Source organism: Aythya ferina (assembly GCF_964211825.1).
Source record: "Aythya ferina genome assembly, chromosome: 2".
Classification (NCBI taxonomy): domain Eukaryota; kingdom Metazoa; phylum Chordata; class Aves; order Anseriformes; family Anatidae; genus Aythya; species Aythya ferina.
In genome coordinates this window covers 35,341,703-35,364,348 of record NC_140297.1, presented here as the reverse complement: position 1 = coordinate 35,364,348, position 22,646 = coordinate 35,341,703, and the positions used below count along the sequence as shown (strand labels likewise).

General features: G+C 42.1%; 2 protein-coding genes across 29 annotated transcripts in view; one reads left to right on the top strand and one right to left on the bottom strand.

Moving 5' to 3' along the window:
* Positions 1-88: 88 nt before the first annotated feature.
* On the bottom strand, positions 89-11,334 carry CBX3 (chromobox 3; the record flags this gene model as incomplete). 7 transcript variants are annotated; one of them, XM_084510884.1, is made up of 7 exons in its annotated part: positions 89-732; positions 1,604-1,698; positions 3,083-3,248; positions 4,768-4,910; positions 8,195-8,263; positions 8,776-8,826; positions 10,819-10,938. In XM_084510884.1, 6 exons carry the CDS (start codon positions 8,797-8,799, stop codon positions 606-608), a joined length of 624 nt encoding a protein of 207 aa, XP_084367010.1. In that variant the 3' UTR covers positions 89-605. The 7 variants fall into 7 exon arrangements, with proteins under 7 accessions (XP_084367010.1, XP_084367009.1, XP_084367012.1 ...); XM_084510883.1 differs by lacking the exon at positions 10,819-10,938 and adding an exon at positions 10,225-10,284; XM_084510886.1 differs by lacking the exon at positions 8,195-8,263.
* The window catches only part of HNRNPA2B1 (heterogeneous nuclear ribonucleoprotein A2/B1), a 15,721-nt gene continuing 3,529 nt past the window's right edge, over positions 10,455-22,646 (top strand). For 2 of the 22 annotated variants that reach the window (XR_014690071.1, XR_014690073.1), the window contains exons 1-11: positions 10,459-10,644; positions 15,148-15,258; positions 16,058-16,204; positions 17,718-17,928; positions 18,241-18,342; positions 18,433-18,513; positions 19,092-19,154; positions 19,630-19,749; positions 19,991-20,113; positions 20,862-20,944; positions 22,265-22,395. Coding sequence is in view for 16 of the 22 variants with exons in the window: in XM_084510866.1 (XP_084366992.1) it covers positions 10,615-10,644; positions 15,148-15,258; positions 16,058-16,204; positions 17,718-17,928; positions 18,241-18,342; positions 18,433-18,522; positions 19,092-19,154; positions 19,630-19,749; positions 19,991-20,113; positions 20,862-20,923 (1,059 nt within the window). In the remaining 6 variants the exon portion in view is untranslated. Of the gene's footprint in view, positions 10,645-11,238; positions 11,602-11,650; positions 11,895-12,490; positions 12,645-15,147; positions 15,259-16,057; positions 16,205-17,717; positions 17,929-18,240; positions 18,343-18,432; positions 18,523-19,091; positions 19,155-19,629; positions 19,750-19,990; positions 20,114-20,861; positions 20,945-21,096; positions 21,582-22,264; positions 22,529-22,646 lie in introns of those variants that run through there. The other 20 variants (XR_014690072.1, XR_014690075.1, XM_084510872.1 and 17 more) reach the window with 19 other exon arrangements.

Below are 22,646 nucleotides of genomic sequence, written 5' to 3'. Positions count from 1 at the left end.
ACAGTTAAATACATTACGAATTGAGAGCTTAACATATCAAAAGTTCAGAAATATCATACCGCTTCAAAAGAGTCACAGCCTATCAGTATAAAGGAAGAATATAAAACTATTTTATTGACCACTGTTCACCAGTATTTACAATAAAGTAAACAATATACAGTCTGATAACATTCAAATTACTACAAAGTTAGTTTTCACCTGGTCTTCTTGGGACCAAGTGATCCCAAATACTAAAAAGAATGATTCTACAGGTTTTAAGGGCTAGGTTTGGGTAAAGAAGATACATGCACATCAATAGTATAGAAGACTACAAAACATCTGTGAGTTTGTTTAGACATTCATTATGATTCTGTAATAACTATGGAAGTTTATGAATGTTTTATAAAAGCTTTTACCTAATATGGAGGAAGTAGTAGTATCAAATGCTCTCTCATGATAAATGAAACAAGTTGCAGAAAGCTTTTATTTACTTGCTGTTGATGCAAAACACACTACTTCAAAAAAATATCAAATTTGAATCTTGTTAGAATGTATGCTTCTCACATTGCTAATAAATCAAATTTCAGGTTTTAATATTCATATATATAAAAAAGCAATGCAAACAATTATTGTGCTTCATCTTCTGGGCATGAATGCCAAGTTAGTCGCTCCTCATAAAAAGCGATTACGATCTGAGGACACTTCACGTTAGCTTCTTTGGCCAGCACCAGATCTGCCTCATCAGAGTCTTTCCTGATGTAGAAGAGAGGGGGGTTTAAGAAAACGCATAATTATTAATCCAGTACCTTATTTTCATACCAGGGCACTTTATTTTACAACAGTGGGTTTCAGGAAGCATACATATTCATAGAAACTTAGCAGCTCTAAGAATTTCCACGCTAATGGCAAGATTTCATAGCTGTATCTTCCTTTCCTTCCCAGGTTTTTCTGTTTTAAGGAAAATGCTGTTCAAAGGCAACTGTTCGTACTGTTACGAATTGCAGTACATAATGAAGTAAGTGTAACTTTGCTAATTTTATTTTTAAAGCATAATCAAAACTTCAAAGTGAAACGCAGTAGCATCAGTCTTAAGAGGTGCTATTTACATCCAAATTGTATTAAATGTTTATGCAAGTAACTTGCTGCATTTTATACTGCCATTCCTGGTGCTGTCTTGGGGTTACAAAAAACCATTCCAATTTGACATGCTTCAGGCTCCTTTTTAAAGTGTATGCTGATGTTACAAACCAGCTTTGTGCTTACATACATCTATGCTTTTTGCTTATGATCAGTTATGGAAAAACTAATCAATTACAACTGAACTACACAAAAATACGCTCCTTTTTAATGTTTTCCTTTGTGTTTTATTCTGACAACTATCCCTGTTTTCCATATTTTCTTTTGAATTTCTACTTCTGTATAACTGAATCAAGAGAACCTGAAGTCATTTTGGTTCTGGAAGAAAGGGGGAGTAAGTACTGAATGATTGCACAAGTTCTGTTTTTCTACAAACACAAGGTTAATAAGCAGACCACCCGCATCTGGCTGCTGAAATGAAGTTTTTTCACCAGCTAAGTGCCTGCCCTCCTGTAGTATGGACCCGAACTATGGATGTAGGACTTACCATTTCATGAGGAACATGAGCTCTCCGCTGCTATCCGTAGCCCCAATTATCCGCTCAGGATCAAGACCCCTCGCAAACCCTCTTGGCTTATCAACCTATTGAGAAGTTAGAAGATCATTATCTAGTTCAAGATAAAATTGTATTTTGGCTTTAGAGCTAGATACATGCATTTGTCTGCATGCATAACAGAACAAAACAAAGCACAGCCTTACATTATTACAAAAGCTATGATTACATATAATAATTGCCTGAAGATGACAATTTCTTTTCCTCATGACTGGTCTTCAGGTCAAAGCGTTCAGATGCGGAGTAAGAATAAAGGAATTCTACACCAACATTTCTCCGTTATTTCTGAATGCTCAATAAATGAAACAAGCAATCTAAAATTCTTATAGTAGACAAAAAAAACAAGGATGGCTACGAAAAGCAACAAAACGGGCAAAGCCAAAATGCAGTCCTGGCAGCGGGAAGAACACATCCTTTTCAGCAGAACAACAGACTTGGGCGCTTGGCTTGGCCTGAGCCAACTGTGCAACTGCACCCACAGGGAATACCTCAACTCCTCTTGGCTCACTGAGATCGCAGCAGTGGTACAGAATATTACGCCTGTTTCCTTTATTATTTCCTCTAGTTTCACAACATCCTTTTTCAGAGTGTGACCACTACTGCACTGGGTCAAGCCACACACCTGACTTTAAATACTACAAATAATATTTTGTTTTCTGTATGTCAATATTCCTTCTGATGCCTTTGAATGTCACCTATTTTTGACAGCACACATCCTACAGCTGTCTTCAGTAAACCACTGATATTGCCAACCAGATCTGATTCAAATTTTTATAGTTTGAAAGTTTAAAGAGGAAAATGGGAAGTTCTGAACACGTTTTAATATGTACATTATTTTGCACCTACTAGCACTAAGCTTACTATGTTCAATCATTTAAACTGTAGGCAAAACCCAGACCTTTACGTAAAGGTAAGTTTTCTTCAGCCACCCTTTCTACACCTTCTCCACCATCAAGTCCAGTATTATCTAAATAACTGCTTGGTCTTCACATTTTGCCACCTTTCCACTCACCTATTTAAGCATATACTTCACCATACAGGAGCCAGAACACAACTTCACCTCGTTCCATTCATGAGCACTTTGCTCCAATACAAACTGACCCACTTCACATTGTTTGTGAACCAGTCTTGCTTTTAAGTATTCAGCAAGCATCAAGGGACAGTGTCAGAACTTTTGGTCATATAGAGGAATGGCAAGTGATCATCTTTTACCCACTATTTTGACACTCTCATTGACCGCTACGTATCATTACAATTTCCAACCACGGTTCCAGATACTGTGAAATTTTTACAGTTTTAAACCCACGTTTGTTTCTAACTCTCCAAGTCATAACAGAATTTTGAGGGCAAGGGATTGGACAGACAGGAAGAGACACAGGAGAAACGAAGCTTAGTGCACAAACATATACTTACAGAATCACGTTTTTTCTTTGATTTACTATCATCGGATTCGCTATCTGACAAAGATTTCCTTTTGGCACCATCTGTTTTTTCTTTTCCAGCTTTCTGAGAGTTCAGAAAAGCTTCAATTAGCTCTGGACAATCTAAGTTTTCTTCAGGTTCCCACGTGTTGTCAGCACTGAAACATACACACATTTATGTAAAACTAGGAAAAGAAGAAAAACACAGCACTAGCCACATGGCTCACCTTAAGCAAGCCACTTTTTTCTCATTACTTAAGTCATCTTTCTTAAACCTAAGTAAGGATGCCTCTCATCATCTTTCACAACTTTCACGTATGGAACACTTGAAGATGGAAAGAAGTAAGCTCTGCTAGCGTGAAGAATATTTTTGAACTCTTCTTAAACACAAGGTACAGAATAAGCAGCTCTGTTAAGTCCTGTGATCTTGGTGGGAGCTCAGACATTCAGCCCTCAACCTACCAAAATCTACCCATCCATTTAAACTGACTCCCTGCCTGGTTTCCCTAAAGACTGTCCATGCAAACCAACTATGCTGTAAGAGCATAAACTAAGACTTGAGGAGAACAAAGAATATACAGCACCCACTGTAAGTGGTATAAGTATATACATCTAACCTTCTCTGTACCAGAAATGCTCTCAAAAGTTGTCTCTGAGCTTAACTCTATCTCCCTTGTTTGGCTGACTACAGAGAAAAAGAGCTCCAGGTCCAGAGCTGGGTACTGAAAATGCTCCAGTATGTACTTTATTATTCTTATTTCTTTATTTATTTTCAAGTCATCCATGAATGTTCCCTACAAGAATTAACACTCCATCAGAAGTCCTCACACACAAATACTGACACAGTACTACAGCACGAACAAGATATCTACAAATTATTTTCAGTGACTAAAACATATTTCTGCAACTTTAAACAAGGCCCCTGCATGCCAACACACTGCTGTTTATGCGCTCATCTTCACACAGATTTTAGGTGACAGAATTGCAGAAAGTTGCAATGCAACCGCTTTGAGAGCTACGCAACAATAAAGGACCTGCACACTTAACTACTTATTTTCAAATGCTAGGTAACAAACATTCAATGCACCCCCTTTTTCCAGCCGGTAAAGCACAGTTGTGCTTACACAAGGTCTGGGAAAGAGACTGACAGCTACCTTTTGGGTATGTCTAATTCAGGCAACCATGCCAGAGAATTCCTTTGGTAAATTCACCTAATTCGAGAGAAGTTCAAAGAAGTAAACTATAAGCAAAGTATCTGCCTTGAATGCACCACTTCAGAGCTGCCTACAGTTTAAACCCCTGCAACATTTATTTCTCAGAAACAATATTCGTTCTACCCCACGTGTAAGTATACCTATATTATGACAACTGTCAGTCTAGCTTACCTTGATAGATATTGACACAGGCTAAATCAAAGAACAACGGCAAAAGAATGATCACTGAAGACTTAGCAGGGACCCTGGAGCACTTTTATGAAGCATAAACACTAGGCTAGATATCTTCTATCTTATTTTCATACTCGACTGCCCCTCTTGAATACATGTTTATGGATGTCCTCCCCTTTCCACTCTATAAAACGCATCCCCCACCATCCAACCCCCCATCCACGCAGTTATTTCAAACAGATGGTTAGTATTTAGCATTGCATCAGAAAAAAAATACTGGGGAATGCCTTACTCTGTAAATCCTTTCCATTTCAAGTAGTATTCCACCTTTCCATTCACAACACGTCTGTCCAGGACTTTCTCCACAACAAATTCTTCAGGCTCTGCCTCTTCAACTTTTTTACCTTTGCCATTTTGTTTCTTTCCCATTTTGTGCTACAAAAGAAATTCAGATTGCCATTATTCGTTCTCCTGCTTCACACAGTTACTTCACTGGCCAAATCCAACTTTGGTCAACAAACAGCAAGGAATGGGGTACTTATTTACACTACAGCCAGGAGCTCAGACTCTTTTCACGTTAGTGCATGAGGTCGGGTAACCTGAGCAAGACATGTTAATATTTTGGGTTTTCTTCAGTCACTTAACGAGATACCCAACACTTAACAGCAGTTTTTATAAAGGTGAAATATTTTTGTCCACACAATTGGTGCCTCCACTCCCCTTATAAATTTCATTCCCAGAGTGCTACATGCTCGAAATTTTATAAAGCTTCTGTAAGTTAACTCTACGCCTGTGAAAGGGCAGAGGGCAAGAAACAGCGTAAGGCAGAGTAAAGAAAAGTAATAAGGGAATTGTGAAAATGCATAAAACAGAAAGGGGATGCTACTCAAAAAAAAAAGGTGGTTACTACGTTTTCCAAAAAAGGAGAAGCTGATGGGAGCAAAGTTCATGATGTAGTGCTACTATAAACAAGTATTCAATAATGAGTGATAATTATTGAACGGGGTGCATGCTCCAGGATGCATGCTAGGAGCATTCAACTACTGCAGTCCCTCCTCATTCTCAGCCACGCACCGATGTAACTTACATTCAGGTGTCACAAAGGCGCAAAACTTTAAGACAGCTACACTTAAAGTACAGCACTTAACATGTAAATGAAGTTTTGCTAACTTAAAAAAAACTTTTAAGTGTTTTAAGTTTACATTTGATACTTTAAATAATATTCTTCAAAGTTCTTAAAATAAATATTACATCCACATCATCCTCAAGGCATTCCCAGTTTAATAAGGCACAATTTAATAGTTATAGAAGGACACATTTCAGAATTTCCTTGTTTGTAGTCTTGAAAAGGTTGGAACAGGTCTGTAACATCGCCATATCACATTTCTGGAGCACAAACAGACCAAAAAAAGTTTGGTTGCCATTTTGGATTGCTCCTTATAGGGAAATTGTTAAAATGGCAGCCATAAATTAACGGGAGCATTATTAAGCTCCAAAAAACATAGTCACGCAGCACCCTAAATGAAAACTACTTCCTCACTAACACACTTCCTACCCATCAGAAGCAAACAAGCAAAAATCATGGATCACTGATGTTTATGGCATTTTCCTAGCCTTCTCTAGAATTAACTTGGGTTAGCTTGCGAATACCGTGAAGCAATTTTGAAACTAATTTTTCGACTTTGCTGAATTTTGTCTTGATGTGGTGAAAGGCAGAAAAAAATATCGGTTAGGTGCGAAGAAAACTGTCTTCTTTTTGTAAACTGAAGAAGCTGATGCTGTCTTTCCAAAGCCTACTCTTTGTGCTCTTCCTTTTTTTGTAATCAATTTTTCCTCTCCCTCCCCAAAATACCTTTACTCTGATTTGCAACTGAAGGTGCAAACAACGAAGTAAGGCAAGGAAAAGGTTCTAGTTTCCTTTTCAAACAGCAATTTTCTGTATACAATTTGTGTGACACTTGTTTCGATTTGGGAGTATAGACGAGATTATTTAAAACAGAGCATGTACTTCCAATCAGATTTTAACTGCCTGCACACTCCAGGTGTATTTTGGAAGACAGTATTCATGTCTGAGAAGCGTCAACTCAACCACACTGGCTTTTTTTTTTGCCTGCACATGAAAAAAGAACGCAAGACCGAAATTAAATAAAAACATGAATATGCCCAACTCATCTAAGAAGGCTACTTATTTCGAGAAATTAAAGTATTAAAAAGAGAAATGGGTAGAGATGAGGAAAACAGCAACAAAAAAAGCAGGAAAAAAGTGACACAGACTCACTATAGCATGGCATTATACTAATTATTGGCGATGAAGCAAGCAGGCTACAAGTGGAACATCTCAATCTGTGCTCTCCACTGGACTGAAATTCTCTAATTCCGTGGAATAATATAATAATTTCTAATACTGTTTTCAGCTTCACTCATTCTTGTCGCTTAAATGGTTTGGACCTCTGTATGAAAGTAACCTCTATTTCTGAAAACTTTTAAAGACCGTTAAGTATCTGTATAACCTTCCATAGAAGAAAATGAACATTATGGGATCTGCTTTTTTTTTTCCCTTGAAGTTCAGTAAGCAAAAGCGATGTCAAGGGTACGTTGCTTTTCATTTTAAATATTAGTGGTTTAATTACATCTTCTGAACGGCACTACTTTCTGAAGTGAGCCTTCTTGAGCCTTTTCAACCTAGTTAATAATATTTAACTGCAGTGCCTGGAGAAATATTGAATGTTCTTTAAAAATTTTAAGTTCTGAGATTATACAAGCCCATGTAAATCTCAGCTTACAGGCAAGTGCAGCAGCTGACTCTAAAGGTAGAAATGTCCAATATAGCCCTGAAGGGTCCCTTCTTTAGGGTGACCTGTTTTGAGCCTTATTTTGGGCACTTAACCACTGGATACTCATCTATGGCACATTTCCCACCCTGCATTCAGAAGCCACCTGTGCCAGATACAGATGTTCCTCAGTGGATAATCGCGCTTTCTTTGAGGGGCAGTATGAGAACGCTGCCACGACGTTGTGGTGAAGTGTTTCAAGATACAGGAGGTAACAAAATCAGGATTACAGTTCCAGAGCTGAGCTATCCCCTAATATATGTAGGTTTCGCATGAACTACAAAATGAAGCAGAATTAGTTACGGTTCCCATGGGAACCATAACTGATTTTCCTGACCTGTGCGGCAAAACCCTGAACAACATCAAAATATTAAAAATACTGCATTCACGGACTCGTTCCCATCCCTGAGGCACCTCCTCCCTGAGCTGGCTAACCACTACACTTCCTCAAATTAGGGAAAAGGGGGCCATCAATTACTGACACAAAGTTCAGACATTCATCTTGATGAAATCCTTACAGCTGTTTTTATCATATCATGTAAAGCAAGCACCGTGCTGCACTGTGAAGCCATGAGTTGATGCAAGTTTTTAACGTGCCTCAATCTGGGTCAATTAGCAACCATTTTAGGAAATTTAAGAACAGGCCTTCTGAGCGCATTGCAAGTCAGTTGTTCTGCTACCCAAATGGTGACTTGTGTGTGTGTGCATTCTTCCCTAGCTCCCTGCCTCAACCAACCTTGGATGCATCTCATGCTCTATTTTTTTCAGTTCTTTCACACACGTGTATCTATGCATATATACAAAATATCTAGTTAAACGGCAATTACATCAACTTCTGCAACCAATTGCCCTTAAAAGTTCATATTTTAACATCAAGCAAAGCTTTACAGGACTTGAGATCCATGAATGCATCATTAAAGTGGTCCAGGAGGGGTTGGCATCTGATAATCTCTGCTCCTATGAAATTCAAAGAAACTGTTATTTGTTAACAATCATGTAAAAGGGCATCTTAACTACACCACATCATTTCCCAATAGTTATTTTTCTTCTATAAGGACTGCCTTTTCTCAGACAATTAGTTTTTTCTGAATAAACTGGAAGAAATTAAACAAATACATTGCTTTCATTTCATTTTTACGTATATGATAAATTACATGGTATCCTGAAAGGAGGATAAAAAAAAATCCTTAGTGTTTTCTACTGTAGGACACATGAAATTGTGCAGAGCTTTTTTTTTTTTTTTTTTTTGGTCTTTTTCCCAATGCATCTCTGCAGAAATGGCAGATTTGTTAAAGCCAAAGATAAATGTCCTTTCTAGTAGCCTTACTTTCTGGATCTGAAATTTTGGTCAGAACAATGCTGGGGAGGGGAGATGTGGATGTATCTTTTAAATGGAGATGCCAAGTTATAAGTTTGAAGAAAAATATGTTGATTAAATCCTTACATACTTTAGGTGTGCATGAACTTACCAATGTAGTTTTATTGGAGGCCATTTTTATTGCAGACTTGCAGAGCTTTTACTAGAAAAATGCATGACAATTAAAAGGAAGTTTACATTACTCAAAGAAAGGCATCCCAATACAAGCATGGTCCTTGTTCCAACCCCCAGGTATTCATTGCATATAACATTTCTAACACGGATTAAATCCAGGACAAAAAGTAGATTACTACTTTGTCTGGCATAACCCAGCAACACACTTTTACCTAGCCAGGCTAAATGACACTGACAAAGTGGTACATATGGTTGGAAAAAAGGCTTTTCCCAAGGCCTACTAAGGCACAGAGATGTTTCTAGGGAAAGGGGGGAGGACCATCAGGGATGCTTATTTCCTTAAACCCAATGGAACAAGAGTTCAGATTCTAGCAGTTAATTAAAACACATGCTTGGATGTGTTAACTGCGAATCTGGGGGGGAGCAGCTACACATCTGCAGTGTAACCCATCACTCTTAGGTGGGAGTGAGTGCTGATGAACACGTATTTATCTTAATGCAACTGTAACGTTGCCTTCTGAATCTCAGGGTTGCAAGAACCGAGGTCCTACGCCAAAACCAGCTCAGCTACGGTGTGCAGATTTAACCTGGGCAGATTCAACCTGTGTCGGCCACAATCCATCCCCTTTTCCACGGCATTTCTCATCACCGGCCACCTCTTTTCGGCGTGCATTGTGTCCCTGCCCCACTGCCAACTCCTAAACTTGAGATTTTCCACGTACGCCTGGGCAAGGCGCAGAGAGAGGAGCCCTCCGAGGCCGGCCAAGCCCCCCGGGCTCCCCGATCCCGCCCCGTTCCCCGCCGGCAGGGCCCGGGGGCGCTGGGAGCGGGGCCCTCCCGGGGCTCGCCTCGTCCCCGTTTGCAAGCAAGGAGAAAAGGCAGGGGGGGGGCAGGAAGGGGGAGGAAGAGCCAACAGCGCTAACGGAGAGGAAAATAAATAAATAACGATTAAAAAAAAAGGGAAATAGTGTGTGTGTGTGTGTGTGTGTGTGTGGTGGTGGTGGGGGGGGGGGTGCTGCACCCCCCCCCCCGTCCCCGGTCCCATCGCACCCCACCCCGCCACGTTTCCCCCGGCCGGAGGCTGCTGGCGGAGGCCGGGCTGCGGAGGCCGCCCCTCGGAGAGCTGGCGGGCTCCGGCTTTGTCTGCCCGGCGCCCCCCTTCCTCCTCCTCCTCCTCCTCCTCACCCCCCCCAGCTCCTTCCTGCCTCCCCCACGGCACAGCCCGCGGGGCCGCCCCCCTCCCTCTCTCCCTCCCTTCCCGAGGCCTGCCGCGGATCCCTCCGAAAAGGGGGGGGGGGGGGGTGAAAAAAAATAATAAATAAATATAAAATTAAAATTAAAAAAAAAAAAGGGGGAAGAAGCGGGGTGCCGGCCCCGCGGCGGGGTTTGGGGGGGGGGGGAAGGGGGGGAGCTGAAGGATACAGACTTCAATGGTGCTCGGCCGCGCCGCTCCCCCGTCTCCTCGCGGCTCTCGCCCTGCGCGCACTGAGCGGCGGCGGCGGCAGCGACATCCGAGGGGGCTGGGGCGGGGGGCGGGGGGAAGGCGGGGGGGAAGGGAGCAGCGGCGGCGGCGGCAGCAGCAGCAGGAGGAGGAGGAGGAGGAGGAGGAGGAGGAGGAGGAGGAGGGGAGCGGCGGCGCAGGGCTGGGCTGGGCGAGCAGAGCGCGCCGGCGGCTGAGGGGGCAGAGCGCACGCCGCCGCCTCCGCGCCAGCTGCGAGCTGCCTACCGTCGTCGCCGCCGGCACAGGAGGGGGGCCAAGACGTCTCTCCAACGGGGGGCGAGCGCAGGACCGCGCCAGGCGTCCAAAAGAAGGAAGATGCCTCGCGGCGACAGGGAGAGCGACTGGGTGAGGAGCGGGGCCGGGCCGGCCGCCCCGACAGCACCGCCACCGCCGCCATTTTGGCCGGCGCCGTGAGGGAGGCGAGGAGGGCGGCGGGGCGCCGGGGGGCCGCTCGGGGAGGGGGGAGGATGAGGATGAGGAGGAAGCGGGGGGCGGCCGCAGCGCTGTGCCGGCACTCACCCTTTGTCGCGGGGCGTGTGGAGAGGCAGGGAGGGAGGAAGGGAAGAGAAGGGAGGGTGCCCCCCCGCAGCGCGATGGCGCCCGGCCGTGAGGGGCAGGGGCCGCGCTCTCTGTGTGTCTGTGTGTGTGTGGGGGGGGGTGAGGCCCTTTTACCCCCCCAGCCCTGAGGGGCAGCGCTTCGGCAATTTCCGGAGGTGGGGGGGGGGGGGGCACGGGACGCGCTGCCGAGCCGGTTCGGAGGCGCTCGGGCGCGCCTGGCGGGTGCCGTCCGCCGTCGGAAATTGCCGAGCGGGCTGCGCGGTCTACGGGCGCTGCGGCGTTTTCTCTCCGGAAATTGCCGAGCGGGAGCCGAGCGGCCGCGTAGCCCGCTTCGGAGCGTTCCGGAAATTGCCGAAGCGAGGCGAAGGGTCCGCCGGCCGCGCTTCGGCTCTTTCCGGCGGGTGCCGAAGCGGATGAGCTCGGCGACGAGGGCTCCTTCGGCTCATTCCGGAGACGGCCATTCCTGGCGGAGCCCATGACTTTTTATTACGTGATAAAAACACAGAGGGGCGTTACGCAGAAACACTGCCCCTTCGGAGATATCTAAGCTCCGGCTCCGAGCTTTTCTTTTTTTTTTTTTTTATTTAATTTTTTTTTTTTAAAACCGAGCCGTCGGCAGGCAGGAGGAGGAGGGCGCTAGCAGTGCGCGGAGCTCAATTTCAAATTACGTAACAGCTCGGGCGGCCATTTCTGACGGGTTGCGCGGTGCTCCCGGGCAGGAACGCCGACACCATGAAGAACATGGTACGTGGGCAGGGCGGCGAGCGGCTCCTCAGCGGGACGGCTCCTCGGGGGGGCACCCAGCGAACCTCCCCGGGCCTTGGTTTGGGGGGGGGGAGCGGAGCCGAGCTCCCTCAGCGGGGAAGAGGGGGGGGGCGGGGGAGCGTTAGCGGCGAGGAAGGTTCTGGAAGCGGCCGTTGGCGCCGCCGCGCAGCCCTGAGAGGAGGAAGAGGAGGAGGAGGAGGGAGCGGTGGATCTGCGGGCGGGCGGCGGGCTCGGGAATTTGTCGGTGGCTGCCGGCCCGGCCGCGGGGGCTGGTCAGGGAGCGAGGCGCGGCCGGGCCGCGGTGGCGCCGCTAAGAAATGGCGGCGCTGAGGGGGAGGGGGAAAATGGCGGCGGGAGGCCGGGAGGGGAGGGGGGGGGCGCTGCGGTCCTCGGGGGTTTGCGGGGCGGGGAGCGGCTCCTGCGGGCTCTTCCCCCGCACAGACCCGCAGCGCTGGGTCTCACCGCCGCCCCGGGTGTTCGCCAGGGGTCGGCGTTTCCGCCATCCCTGCCTTTTTCCCTGCCCGCCTTCCCGCCGCACCGCCGTGGCTGCGGGCGGCGGCAGCTGCCGGGCGCCATTTTGCTCGCCCGGCTGCGGGGCCCTGCCGGCCTGGGCGCCGCCACATGGCGGAGGGGGGCCGCGGGGCTGCTGCCCGGGCTGGAGAGCCGGGAGAGCCTTCTCCTTAGGGCCTGCCGGGCTTTTGGCGGGCTTGGCCGCTAGCTGCTGCGAGATCCCACCCACCTCCCGCCGTTAACCGTTGTGGTTACTCGGGGCCCGGCTCCGCAGAGCTCTGCGGACAGCTCGGCGTGTTGGTGCACGCGTTACTGCTGCGTGAAACGCGTCTCACTGCTCTGATGGTCAATTTTCCAGTAAGGGCTTCACGTTTTGCAGTCCTGTGAAGCGTCGGTTTAAGGCTACAAAAGAAGGTTTAACACAAACTAACGAAGATGCCAAGGAGTTCATAAGATATTTTCTGTCTCACTCTGTTCCTGCCACAGCATGTACTATGGAAACTTCTAAGGAGGTCTTTCTTCCAGCTTTTATACTGGGGGGTGTGGGAAATGGCTAATGTTTTTGTTTTGTTTTTTACTGACTCAGTGCTTTCATCAAGATTCTGAGAGGGACTGGCGTAATCATACTTTCTTCCAGGCTTATTACCGTTTTAGCATAAATTTAGGATTATCGAAGATTACTGGACCCTCATGGGAGTTCAATCCCAGACTGTAGCCAGAGTCTCCTAAAACTGACATGGTTGAGACAGCCCCTCTGCATTGAGCGGCTGTGCATGTGTATGAGCAGAACAGCGTGTTTAGGACATTGTCACACACAGGTTTTCATTTAAGAAGCACTGAATTTCCTTTTTGCCATGTTCAGACCTGTGTGTGTCTAGATGTTGCTTCAGGTAGAGCATGTGCTCTGTGACAGATTATTAGGAACTTCCCAGAGGTTTGCTACTCTGTTTAATGTTTATTAGTAATGTGTGGTATATGTTTGCCTTCTAAAAAGCAAGTGTAGTTGTTACAGCCATCTCAAAGATGGCCTTAGTTTTTGAAGCTATTGAATTAATATTTTTAAAAGTAAGTCTAATACTTATTGGAAGAATCACTACGCCTTCTAATTTTGTCTAATTCTCACCCTTTTTATCCTAGTTCTTTTACTAGATATAAAAGAATTGATTTTATAGGGAAAAGTGTCTCTTGTGGGCCTAGGAAACTAGAAAGTAGTCCCTAATCTTCAAGCAGTTGTACTGGAGCAATTTAAAGAGAGGAAGTTTTTTGGCAGTTAGTTGTGGGTTGTTTTTTTTTTTTTGACATTTTAAGCAATCATTGCTTAAAATTTCTCTGCTAGTCTGCTCAAACGAGAAATGATGGTGTGGCTTCAGACCAAGTGTGGTATGCAGCATCCTTTCCTTTATTCCATTTAGGAGATGATATGAAAGGAAGCTTCATGTAGCATGGGTTTGTTGCTTAAAAACTCAATCTGATCTAATTTTAGTCATCTGCACGGTGAGGAGATAGTATTAGCTTCCTGCGTGTTTCTTAGAAGAAAAAATACTTGGAATCTGCTGTTGGATGTCGTGCTTTTAAGTGATACTGAAATAGAATTTTCTCAAATGTAGTAGTTAATTGGAAGGAAAAAAATGGATTTTATAACAGTTTGAGTTCTTGTCAGCTGGTAATAGGCCAATAACAAAAACTGAGGGGATGTTGTTGTCTCTGGTAATGGTGTTGTTCCATGCTACGTGTTTTTACATCATGCCTACCTTTGACAACCTCAGAAACCATGTTGGTCTTTCTGTGGGCTGGCTTAATGCTTTTGAAAGCATTTGTGCACCGCACTTGTTTACTAGATGTTACTTTTAAAAAAAAAAAAAAAAAAAAAGGCAAACGTTCTTCGTTTTTAGAGTGACCAACCAATATGAAGCTGATGCGATCTTTGCATTTGCATTCTCTTGGGATTAAACCTGGCAGGACAGTTGACTCCATCAAACAAGATTATGAAATTATTACGTTCTGTGAAAGAGGGTTAATATTCAGTGCTTTTTTTTTTTTTTTCAGTTTGGTATTTGACGTGTGGACTAGTGAAATCTGTGATACAGTGGTATTCCTGTTACAGTGATGTGATATCTTCTTAGTATATTTTTTAGAGGGTTGGAAGGCTGATGTTTTTGTGTTACAGTACTGCATACAAAATAGTAAACGTAATACCTTCTTATTGGTCTTGGGCTTTTTCAAATGATACAATTGTCATTGTAGATATTCAGCATAACTAAGTTCAATGAAAATTGCTCTGAAATGTAATGGTCTTTTATTAAAAACATACTTTGTACCCATAAAGGGAAATGTAGTTTTTCCACGGAATTCTGATATCCCTGATGTTGAGAGGGGATGCAGTTAGCACTAACTCATTCTGCGGTTCAGAATACAAAACAAATTTTACAGGTGGTCCAGCTTCCTTCATTTTAGTAATTAATGAGGAGATATGAATCAGTGACCCATTTGAGAACATATTTAGCCATATTTATTTATATATTTTTAATGCCTTGGTTAAATAGTATCCATGTGCAATAATTTAACCATAATGATTTTTAAAATTGAATGAATAAAAAGAGGCAAAATGCAAAAAATTTGCAAATGGGTTTCTGTTATTTCTAATAAGGACACTTTGGTACTTTGGAGTGTTTTTTTTCTCCAACACAGTTTTAAAAGCTGTCTAATACAGGTCTTTGGGAGGACTTTTTTCCTGGAAATATTTAAATTTGGCCCTTTGCTTTTAATATTTGGAGGAAGAGATGGGAAGAGAAGCACATTATTAAGATCTGTTTCATAAAGTTGGACCCAGAGAATCGTGTATGTTGCTTAATTTCTCGAATACTGGTAGAATGCTTTGAAGAGCCAAACCTAATTTTGGGAAACATCTCCTAGTGAAAGTTTTTGACTTCTAAGAAGGTCTTTCTTACTGTCTGATTATGCTGGTGCAGGCAAGTATTGTAAATTACATTAACGTAATCGTTTTCTCTGTGATAGAGGGAAAAGGAGCAGTTCCGCAAGCTGTTCATTGGCGGCTTAAGCTTTGAAACAACAGAGGAAAGCTTGAGGAATTACTACGAGCAATGGGGCAAGCTTACAGATTGCGTGGTAAGTTATATTAGTGCACAGCGATGACATGGAATTTGTAGAAATTATAAAAATGGGGAGTTGTTTTTTTTGAACAACTTAACAAAGAGGGCGTGCACTTTTCTTCAGTGTACGTACAGTTGGTTCATACGTAACAGTGCATCAAAGCTTTTTGCAGGTTTCGTCTTGCGAAGTCTGCTGGTAATATTAGCAAGCATTCACAATCTGTTTTTTGTAAAATTTCTCGTTTTACAACCACTTGTTACAACTGTTCAAAATGCACTTCCAGTGATGACACTGAAATTAGCACATAGAGCATGACTGCATCTGCAACAGTGTGATCTGTAACCTTTGGCAGAAAGCTGATACCATGGTAGGCAGCCCCATGAACCTGGGGAGGATGGCTTTCTGCAGCCTGGGACCTTCTCTACGTTTATTTTTTCTATTGCAGAAGTCGTTCCAGTGAATTTGTTCTGGAAGCAGTAAATCCGTATTTCATGAGCCAGTTTTTAAGTGTGCTCTCCGGGGAGTTTGAAAGAAATACTTGAGTTCAGAGAAAGCAAATACAAATCTAAACATGCATCACAGCTATGGGGTTTTTGTTAGCAGCATTTCTGAGTTACTGGTAGAGAATGAGCAATGTTCTGAACTTCTGTGATGCTAAGCAGTGCTGCTTGTGTCCTTGATAGCTTGCTGCTTCATATGTATTTTGAAACCAAGAAATACTTGAATTAGGTTTGTATGTTTTCTCCAAATATCGTTACTGTTAAGCTTCACATGAGACACGTAGATGTGGTTTAAACTTGCTCATTGTTTTTAGGTAATGAGGGATCCTGCAAGCAAAAGATCAAGGGGGTTTGGTTTTGTAACATTCTCCTCAATGGCTGAAGTTGATGCGGCCATGGCTGCAAGACCTCACACGATTGATGGAAGGGTGGTGGAGCCTAAGAGAGCTGTGGCTAGAGAGGTAAATACGTGTTTGAAAGCAGATCCTCATGCTTTGAGAAATGAACCTCTGTTTTGGTCAGAGTACAGATAAGAACAAACAAACCTCTGCTTTGTTCTTATTTGAAATTGTCTGGGCTTAAGTGCTCTTGGTTAAAGGGTGTGGCTGGGGCACGGTTCCCACGGTTTTGGTTTGTTAATTGACTATATTACATAAACCCCTATTATTATAGTAAATTCTTAGTTATTTTGGTTGTGAATCATGTCTGCAAGGGGTGCAACTGGGGTCTGGAAAGTATTGTTAGCTGAAACGTGTTGAATGTAATTATGCAAATCCCAAACCAACTCTTCTCTGGAATCGTTACTACATCTTAAATTAATGAGCTCCTGTCAGTCTTCTGGGTATTCTTCAAAGGTGACTGAAGTGACCAACATATAGTGCAGGAACTTTTTTTTTTTTTTCCCCAGTGGTAGTATTCAAAATCAACTTAGGGACTACTCACGTTTTTGCTTCAGGCATATTTGGTTTTAAACTCCAGGCTATAAATGAGGTGGGTGCACAGGAAGGCAGCGTAGCATACCTGTAGGCTTTTCAGCTGGGTTACTGGGGCACAGAGATACTTGAGGAGCAAGTACAGATTCTAAGTGACTTCTGTTCACTGCCTCGTCAGAGCTCTGGGAGGATTTAACCAGTTCAAGAGTAGTATTGGAACCATTTTTTTAATGTATTTGGATTGATGAAGTGGAATTGAATGAAGTGCCCCATAGGTCAGGGAAAACAGAAACAAACACAAACATTTCTATTATTAACGATCCCAGTTTTCTTCGCATTCCCTGAAGAATGCAGGGTTAATTAGTATTTGGGAAAACATAATTAAAGCAGTGTATGTACATACTGTTTATACACGCAAAGCTGCTAACGAGCTTTAGGGCTGTCATACTTAACTACTGCAGTGGCTTGAATGTAATGCTCAAAACAAAGTTTTTGTTTTGTTTTGTTTTTTTTTTCCTTTTTAATTCCATTATTTTTTAAAAGGAATGCAAGGAGTTGTGTATTTGTATTTTGGAGAGGCTGAAGAGCATGACTGTGGATTTGCTGTAGTTGAAGCTTTGTTGAGATGTGGAATGTGGGCTTCACTGCTGGTTGGGAGGTGGACAGAGAAATCTGACGCACTTCCATTTTAATTAAACTAGAGCACAATTTTTAATTTTTTGTTACTGGATACCTTCAGTTCTTTCAAGCAGTTGGTCTCACATTTTTCTCTCAATCTACTTGAAGGCTTTTTATTTACCTTTAGGCATTTAGTAGCACTTGAATGTGTCTTTGTCAGGGCGTTCAAAACTTTCATGCAGGTTGGGAGAGTAAAAGCATTGCCTTCCACCCTACAAAGAGGTTTTAGGGACATACGCTGTAAGAGAAATACCTCAGTGTCTGAAAGTTTTAGTTTATTAGTATTGCATGCCTGAAATCCTGGCAAAATAGCAATTGAAAAAATTGCCTTTCTTTGTGGTAATTTGGAGTATTCTTGTAACAGGAATCTGGAAAACCTGGTGCTCATGTCACTGTGAAAAAACTATTTGTTGGTGGTATTAAAGAGGACACTGAAGAGCACCACCTTCGTGACTACTTTGAGGAATATGGAAAAATTGACACTATTGAAATCATTACTGACAGACAGTCTGGTAAAAAGAGAGGGTTTGGATTTGTTACATTTGATGACCATGATCCTGTGGATAAAATCGTATGTGAGTAATCTTCATGTCACTGTTCCATCTGATAATACTAATGCTTACAGTCATGGTAATTGTATGAAGCTAAATTTTTAAATGCATGAACGTTTGCCATGTCATATTTCTGTTGAGTTGTGTGGGAACACTTATTAAATAAAGTACTGGATTCTTTGTTTAAATATATTTTTGGCATTCAAGGTTTTAAAACAATGATGAGAAGTGTATGGATTAATTTGGAAATTACTTCATTTTTGGTAGTTGGCGGTTCTTGTCTGTTTCCAGAGGAGCACTTCAGTGCTCATCGTATTTTATCTCTTGTGGTTACAGTGCAGAAGTATCACACCATCAATGGCCATAATGCAGAAGTAAGGAAAGCTCTCTCTAGACAGGAAATGCAGGAAGTTCAGAACTCTAGGAGTGGGAGAGGAGGTATGTGCAAGTAATGCTTAGTGCTTTGTAGTTCATTTTTGTGTTCGCTTCCTGTGATTTCACTGCTTTAAAACTTTCAACTGTTAATAGGGAACTTTGGTTTTGGTGATGCACGTGGAGGTGGTGGCAACTTTGGTCCAGGGCCTGGCAGCAATTTCAGAGGGGGAGCCGGTAAGACAGGCATGTTTGTAGCACCTTTTTTTCTCATTTACATCATCCTTCAGATTTCGGGTAACTTTGTAAGCTACTTCTGTTCACTTTAAATGCAGCTGTAACTGCTAAAGTGTTGTGTTTTTTGTTTTGTTCTGTTTTTAATTTTTTTGAATAACTTGTAGACCTCTTGCATAGTATGCAAATTGACTATGTGGCTATTCATGTAACTCAAGTGACTTAATTTTAAAAGAATTTTATTAGATGCCAAAATTAACCTAAACTCAGTGATTCTGCTAAGGAATTCAGAGACTTAGTGTCTGTAATCATATGTGGCACTCATGAGCTCTATGGTGGAGGGGTTCTCTCTTGAACATGCAAATTATGTGCAAGCTAACTTGTGTATGCTAGGTCCAAATGGATTTCAGTCCTTTACAAATGCAAGAGGTAGAGGAGTGATTAGATGAGGTGTTTGACATGCATTTTTCTAAATCCATGTGTCTGTGAGATTTGGTTCTTAAGGTCATAGGGGTTGGATAATAAAAGAATTCACTTAAATTCACCTGTACCAAATTACTTGTTTTTTCTTCCTCCAATAGATGGATATGGGAGTGGCCGTGGATTTGGTGATGGGTATAATGGATATGGTGGAGGACCTGGAGGTTAGTTTACTTCTGTTGTGGGGTTTTGTTTTTGCTTTTTTTTTCCAGTTTTATTCTTTTTCTTCATTCTGAAATGTTTATACCTTCACTTACTATTCATATAAAACTTACTTCAATTGCCAAAGCTATTTTGTTGGCTTTAAGAAGCACACCTAAGTGTTGGCTCACACCACAACCATATGGTTTACCATATAAAGATGCATCTTGATGACTATGTATGCCCTTTTCTTTAGAATGGCAGCATTTCTTAAATTGTCTGGAAAAAAGAGATTTAAGTCCCTTCATTGATGCTTTAGGCAGTCTGACTAGTGGGTTTCACTCACAATTCAGTTAGGGTGGGAGTTGGATACATGCCTTCATAAAACTCCCACCCTTTTCTTCCTCTGTAGACTTGTAAACAGAAACATATCCTCCATTTAGAATTGAGTTGCCTTTTACACTGAAAGGTTTATTTTAAAGGATTGTATTGTCATAGGTGGCAACTTCGGTGGCAGTCCTGGTTACGGAGGAGGAAGAGGAGGATACGGTGGAGGAGGACCTGGATATGGCAACCAGGGTGGGGGCTATGGAGGTGGTTATGACAACTATGGAGGAGGTAACCTACTGGCTTGAAAGGATCAAGTGTTTCAGTTGTAAATTAGTGCAAGTCGGTTGAGATTTGGGAGGTGTATGGGTGGGGTTAGCAAGCTCAACTTTCCAAACAAAAAAAAAAAAAGCAGCTCATATGCTGCTGGAATCATTGTACAATCTTGTTTTATTAAAATGTATAATAATGAGATAATCCCATGCATGTTTTAGCTTATCTGGGCATTTCTACTCTTGTGTTAATAATGCAGGCAATTACGGAAGCGGAAACTACAATGATTTTGGAAACTACAACCAGCAGCCATCCAATTATGGTCCAATGAAGAGTGGAAATTTTGGTGGCAGCAGGAACATGGGGGGACCATATGGTGGAGGTATTGTTTGTGTCCTGACCTGCCTTTGAGCCAAACAGAGTGGGGCAAGCTCTGGCTCTTTGGGGAGGTGGGAGGGAAGATTGATAGGTAAAAATAGCTAGAGTCTTTAATAGCTAGATTCTTTAGCAGATGCACAGTACCTGTTTTTTGTCTGTGTAGTTATATGAGTTGGCTACAATTTTTTTTTTACAGTTCTTTGGACTGTAAAGCATGTACTGGGGAAAATGCATCCCTCTTCCTCCCCCACAACTATTACAACATGTTGTACAGATACCAATCTGTAAAGATTGGTAGGAAAGCTTTATCTTTGCTTTCATTGCATACTCTTCATAGTCTACTTCATACTCCAGTTAATAATGTTCACTAAACTTCCTGAGATTTTTCCTGTTTCTCTCGTTTTAGTGCCAATTCTTTTTTGTCATTTCCTGCTTTTAGTTGTCTAAATGTTATTTAATATGGTGTATAAAGCCTGTGAAATGGAAACTGAAAGAAGAAACCCTTTCTTGGTCTCAAGACAGTACAGGGCATTAAATTACATGTGGCCCTGCTGAATCTAAGATTTCAACCTGTAGTTCCTCTGGCAGTTTATTTTGGTGTTAGTAAGGTGCAGACAGTGAAATGTAAAATCTGAGTTGGATATCTCTGGAAGTAAATTGGATGCTAATCTCGATAGAGTGATCAGAAGCATTTTTAATTTGAGAAGTGTACAGATGTAACTCTTCTGTTGCTTGCTTTCCTGTAATTGCAGGAAACTATGGTCCAGGGGGCAGTGGAGGAAGTGGTGGTTATGGAGGGAGGAGCCGTTATTGAGCTTCTGCAAGCTTGCCATGGGTAAGTATGTTTTTAAATGCTAAAATTGCAGTGATTCGTGAGAGTAGCTGCAGGAGTTAAAAGCTTTTTAGGATATTATCTTTCCTTTAAAAAATGGTTAGATGAATAATTTCATAACCTATTTTTTTTACTCTTTACTTCTGTTGAAACAGGCTTCACTGTATAAATAGGAGAGGATGAGAGCCCAGAGGTAACAGAACAGCTTCAGGTTATCGAAATAACAATGTTAAGGAAACACTTATCTCAGTCATGCATAAATATGCAGTGATATGGCAGAAGACACCAGAGCAGATGCAGAGAGCCATTTTGTGAATGGATTTGGATTATTTAATAACATTACCTTACTGTGGAGGAAGGATTGTAAAAATGCCTTTGAGACAGTTTCTTAGCTTTTTAATTGTTGTTTCTTTCTAGTGGTCTTTGTAAGTGTAGAAGCATTCCTTTGATAATGTTAAATTTGTAAGTTTCAGGTGACATGTGAAACCTTTTTTAAGATTTTTCTCAAAGTTTTGAAAAGCTATTAGCCAGGATCATGGTGTAATAAGACATAACGTTTTCCTTTTAAAAATTTAAGTGCGTGTGTAGAGTTAAGAAGCTGTTGTACATTTATGATTTAATAAAATAATTCTAAAGGAAATATTGTGTAATTTTAGATTTTTTTTTAATATTGTAAAATAAGGCAAGGAGTGGGTAGCATAAGGTCCCACAAATAATATAAAGCTTATTGTTGTACATGTAAAATTAAATGCTGGTCAGAAAAAAAGTATGTTGTCTGTAAATGATCAGATTTAAATATCTAGATAACTTAAGGGATATCTCTGCAAGGAGAAACACGTTTTTAGATCTTTTAGATGCTGCTTCTTCAATGGCAAGGAAAGGAAATATCCCCAGCGAGGTACTCTTCCAGGGACACAGGTCTAGTACAAGAGAACTCTTGAAAACGTCACTAAGTTCAGCCAGTCTTAAAAAGCTGCGCTGTATTTCTGCAAAGCTTTAACTACGGTAGTGTTATAAGGATGCCAACGAAGGCTGAGGGTGTAGAGCAAACTAGTTCTAAGCATCAGTTAAACTTCTTTAGGTAAGATCTTGTTTACTTTTTCCTTTCTTACTGTTCAAAAAATGAGAAACTAATTTTATATGACAGTATTCTTTCAGTATAGTGATTATCATTATGTAGTTTAACATAGCAATAAATTGAGTTAACAATTACCAACTGAAGAGAAATTTGTGAATCCTGTTTTCTTGTATTATTAAATTTTTTACAAACAAATTTTTGTTAATTTCAGCTACTTAACATATTTTTTTCCTACTGGAATCTAGCTATGATATGAACCCTGGACAAGCATAGACTGCTGCCACTGTACTCTGCTACAGTTGAACAAATGAGACCTGCAAGTGTCCATTAGTAAAGCTTTGCAAGGGTTCCATCCCTGGTGTTGGTAGTTAAAATGGTAGGTCACAAGTTAATTAAATCATACAACTTTATTTTTGCATCCTGCAACATTTTATTTTTCTTGGGAGTCTATGCGTTATGGTGGTTGCAAGGTAATGCAATGAAGGTAGCTCTGTGCTGTTGAAAATGAACGATGTTGTTATGTGTCTTGTCTACTGTAATCTATTTTATATAACACATTTCATCCTGAAGGTTCCCAAGTAACTTTAGACTTTACGTGTAAGGAAAAAATATTGCACCACAGAATAC